This window comes from Wolffia australiana, chloroplast (genome assembly GCF_029677425.1).
Source record: "Wolffia australiana chloroplast, complete genome".
Taxonomy (NCBI): domain Eukaryota; kingdom Viridiplantae; phylum Streptophyta; class Magnoliopsida; order Alismatales; family Araceae; genus Wolffia; species Wolffia australiana.
The window spans coordinates 160,001-165,000 of NC_015899.1; the positions used below are offsets into that span (position 1 = coordinate 160,001).

At 37.1% G+C, this 5,000-nt stretch overlaps 1 protein-coding gene across 1 annotated transcript in view, besides 1 other annotated feature; it reads right to left on the bottom strand. All coding sequences in view use genetic code 11, as the record gives it.

Moving 5' to 3' along the window:
• Nucleotides 1-5,000, bottom strand: part of ycf2 (hypothetical chloroplast RF21) — a 6,876-nt gene that overhangs the window by 324 nt on the left and 1,552 nt on the right. Inside the window, exon 1 of the mRNA in view lies at nucleotides 1-5,000. This exon is cut by the window's left edge and continues 324 nt beyond it; it is cut by the window's right edge and continues 1,552 nt beyond it. Coding sequence (YP_004770008.1) covers nucleotides 1-5,000 — 5,000 coding nt within the window.
• Nucleotides 1-5,000: part of a repeat region (repeat IRb) that runs on past both edges of the window.

Consider the following 5,000-nt stretch of genomic DNA (forward strand, 5'->3'; position numbering starts at 1 on the left):
TTCATCTGCAAAGAATTCTCGACGTGAAAACACAGAGACAAAGGGCTGATCTTTGAATAGGAAAAAGAATGGATCCGCAGGGTCCCAAATGAATTGGCTTATTCGAAAAAAGCCTTGTTCTTTGGAAGATCTATCTCGTGTCTGGTACTGCATGGTTCCACTCTGCAAGAACTCCGAATCCTTCTGTTGAAGCTCATTCTCTTTATGAAAAATGATCCGTTTGCCCCGAAATGACCTGGCCCAATATGGAAATCCCAATTCATTGGTCCTTTCGATACAATCAAATAGATTGCCACAAGGGCGCCATATTCTAGGAGCCCAAACTATGTGATTTAATAAATCTTCCTCTATCTGTTGCGGGTCGAGGGCTCCTTCCCCTTCTTCAAACTCCGATTCGTATTTTTCATATAGAAATCTCTGATCAACGATAGAACAAGATCCATTTTGCATCATATCTAACGGATTCCTTGGTTCGGACCGAAGAAGCAATGTCACTCGATTATTATCAAACTGACTGCAATCTTTTTCTTTCCGTGAGAATCCCACCAGAGCGCCTTCTACTTCTAAAAGGCCATGAACTAGATCAGAATCATTCTCAACAAATCCAAACGAAGTAATCCCATTTTTTTCATCGGGTCCGGATGGAGACCAAAGATCTTGAGCGACCGATCCGGCAGAACAACTCAAAAGATAAAGAAGTATCGTTAATTTCTTTATGCTCGTTCCAAGTTCGAAGTACCATTTGTACAAATAAGAATCCCTTTCCTTACATGATTTCTTCTTCATATAGATAGATATAGGATCTATGGGGCAATTACTTAGAAGTACATTTTGTGCAACAGCCCTTCCTATCTGATAGAAAAGGATCCCATGATCCTGAACCGATCTGACCTGGGATCGCAAATCCCAAGTTTGTCTATGAAGAGCTGATCTAATTGTATTAGTTTCTATAATTGATTTCTTCTGTGTAATACTAATTGATAGGGCCTCGTTGATAAGTGCTACAAGATCTCGTGCATTGGAACCCACGGTTATGGACCCGAATCCGTTAGTATGGAACATTTTCTTTTCCAAGTGAAATCCCCTAGTATATGAAAGAATGAAAAAGTGCTTTCGTTGTTGTGGAATAAGAAGCCTTCGTATCTTAATGCATGTATTTGATTTATTCGGAGCTATTAGAGCGGGATCCACTTTTTGGGGAATATGAGTCGAAGCAATAACAAGAATATTTCTAGTGGAACTTCTTTCACAGTCCCTGGAGAGATAGTTCACTAATAAACCGAGGGATAAGTAATTCGACTCATTCACATACAGATCATGAATGTTTGGAATCCATATTATGCAAGGAGACATTGCTTTGGCTAATTCGAATTGAGGGGTGATATCAAATCGGTCTATTTTCGACGTCATATACATAGTTAGCACATTCGTCATAGTTAGCAGCTCCGTCTCAAGGTCATTATCAATATCGTCACTATCATCAATATCGATATCATCAATAAGATAACCTTTAGGCTTGTCATCCAGGAACTTGTTCGGAAATACCGTAATGAAAGGAACATAAGAGTTTGTAGCTAGGTATTTGACCAAATATGATCGTCCAGTTCCTATAGAACCTATCACTAAAATACCCCTAGAAGGAGATAGGGCTAAGCGGAGCGAAAAGGGTTTTCCATGAGATGGGAAATGAAAACTATTAGCCCCACACGAGGTTTGTGAATAAGTGATTGTCTGATAATGAGCAAGGAATATCCGTCTTTCTGCTAAACAGGATCTATTGAACTCATAATTCATTAGAGACTTTTTATGAATGTCAACTAAGTATCGTAAGTAAATTGATCCCGGTTGTTCAATCATTTGATAACCAGAGTCATTCTTTGATAAATGATCACTATGAGTCAGACTCAATAGAATTTGATCAATTCTTTTTTCTGTCGTTAAGGTGGAGAACTGAACCAAGAATTCTCTTTCGTCATCATCAATCGAATCACTGTTCGCGACCCAGGATTCTATTTTATCATCAATCCAATCACCGTTCACGTTTTTTCTTTTTCTTATCAATGCATAGATTTCTTTACTTGTACGACTTAGATGTCTCGTATTTCTCGAAAAAGTTATTCGATTGACGGGATTTGGTATGATACTTATGAGATCGATGAGATTGATAGTCAAATATTTATTCTTAGAACGTATGGATTTGACCCCATAAGCGGGACCACCACCCAATAGCATGTTGCTGTCAGAAGCAGAACCCCGTATTTCTTCCAAAGAATCTCTTAATTGTTCCAGAGCAACTAGAAACAGATTCTTTAACCAGAAGGAATTCAGTTCCGATGTAGGATACCTATCCAGAAGTTTTCGCAACTCAATCATGTATGATGGAATCATCAAAGATTTGATCTTTTCTAACTCTGTCTGTAACTCACTAGAGGCTCGGGAAACAAAGAGAAGATGTATACGAACGAGATATCCAGCAACAAGAAGAAAGAAAAGGATTGAATAAAGGAACTCCCGAGCATTTGTTGATCTCAGATGTGTCCATATCAATGGAACGGGTGACTCATTATTTCGATGAATCGTTTCTTCGGACAGAAGAAGATTCTGTAAACACTTACTCGAAATCTCACTTATCGGAGTCCATTGTGAAAGAATCGCCCACCATTTTTTCTGACGAATTGGCCATGATATATCTGATCCATGCATAATATCATGAAAAATGGATACAAATTTTTGACTGCTACTTAGTATCGGCAATGAGTCTGAAAAAGCATCTAAAAGGGTAAAATTTAGATATTTGCACCCTGTCGAAGTAAGGAACCATGGCATATATGTTTGGAACAGATTCCATTTTGAGAGATTTGAAAGAGCACTATCTCGTTCAAAGGTTCTATACATCTGCTGTTTCTCAACGCATTTCTTTAGACAAAGACTCTGTTTTTTCCTCTTTCCGGATGGTAAATATTTCTCAGAACATGGAGTGTGAATCAAACCCATGTTTGAATTGAAACTGAGATACTGATGCGAGTTCTTCCCTTCTGAATCAGATAGATTCATATCTGAAAAAGGCTGACAAGAAGTTCTTTCAAAATTGACTATTTGTTCCTCTGTTAGAGGTGTTGCAGAAATGTCTGCGATCGAGTAAATAGCTCTACGAACGAATGGATCGGGTCGAATTGGAAAATGGAAAGATTTGTACAAGTTATATGTTTCGTTACCACTTTTTGGAAATTCGTTAGATATGAATATGTCAGAGACCTGTGAATCTATTGGTAAAATAGCCTCTCTCTCCAAAAAAATAGGTTTTTTTTTACCGACGCACAAAGAAAATATTTTGTTGCGAATGAACAAGATATTGAGGAATTGTCCATACGTAAGATCATAATTATTGATACAGGCCTTTTCCACATAAAAGGGGAATCCTTTGTTACAATAGAACCAGAAGTGATGTGGATTATTCAAGAATCGAAGTCGATTTGCTTTATAAAAAGAAGATATCAATGAACTTCTATGAAATGGTTTCACGGGATTCAGCCAATTGTCTCGATCGTGGGATGAGAAATAGGAATCCGTGTTATCAAAGGATTTTCTGCTATTATTTCTAGTATGGAATGAGTCAATCATCCACTTTGGTATCTTATTGAACAAAAATGGTAATATTGTTCTTCCATTTATCAAGAATTTCGGTCTTTGGGAAGTATCATGATCATCCAATAAGAAGGGTTTCAATTTATTCAAATGAACGATTTGAATACCTATGGATTCTAACAACTGATTGCAGAGTTGATCGTTTGTACCTTTCAATTCATAGATGTGGATCTCGGACCTATGAATGGGGATATTTCCAATACTCACAAAGAAAAAAGGAAGTGTCTTGGACAAAAAGAAACGAAGTGACTTAGACAAAAAGAGAAGTGCCTTGGACAAAAAGAAACGAAGTGATTTAGACAAATCTTGTTTGTCGATAGCCTTGGACCAATCAATCGAATATTGATTAATACGTAATCGATCGAACACTACTTGAAAACGGTTCCCCTGTTCAGAAACGAAATGTTCCAAATGTTCCTGGAAATTATTGTTCCCATTGGACCATTTGTATCTATAGGCATCAGGATCCCGATTGATGGATCTCTCGATTCGAGAAAAAAGAGGATCAAACCAGTTCTTCTGACTATTTTTCAAATTCGATAAATGTTGGTTGATCGTATATTTCATTATAGTTATATGATTCAGAGTATCATTTCCTATTTGATCCTTTTGAATTCCATATTCGTAGTTGCGATCGGATCTATTCATTAAAAAGAATCGGTTCGAGACATTTCTTATGTACCGATAGGTGTTATATTGGATTTGAATCATATTTCGGATCAATCTATATTTATTGACTGCCTCCATTATGTTGTTGCTAGCAAATCCCACTATTTTGAGTTTTGGATCTTCCAAATAATTCCCGCAGTAGATCCGGACCGAGTTTTTTCTGATCCTTCGATAAAAAGATTCATTCTCTTCATAAAAAAGAGGAGGTAGAACCAATAAAGATTTCTTTTTCGATTCATCTCTGGAGTTGAATACCCTATTCAATAATTTTTTTTGATCCAATCCGTAGGAATCAATAGAAAAGGCAAATCCCCTATGATACACCAGATCCGGCTCCGTTATTGATAGAGTGAATAGATCCGCCATTTCTTGAAATCTCTCTTCTGATTCAAAATCGTGGCGTAACGTGTATCCCCCATTGTTCCGGTCATAGAATAGATGAAATAAATCCAAAAATGGATTTTTGTTCAAGAATGAAATCTTATTGGAACTGTCCATATCCGGTTCATCCTTCGGAACTACCATATCACATCCCGGATCTGATGAAATAGGATGAATTGAGACGGTATTTTGTAAATACGTAATTATCTTGAATATATCAACCATTTCTTTATTTTCTGATCGCCTGGAAGGGACAAAAGAAACATCTTGTTTTTTCTGAAAAAATGTCTGATCTCTTGTGGACC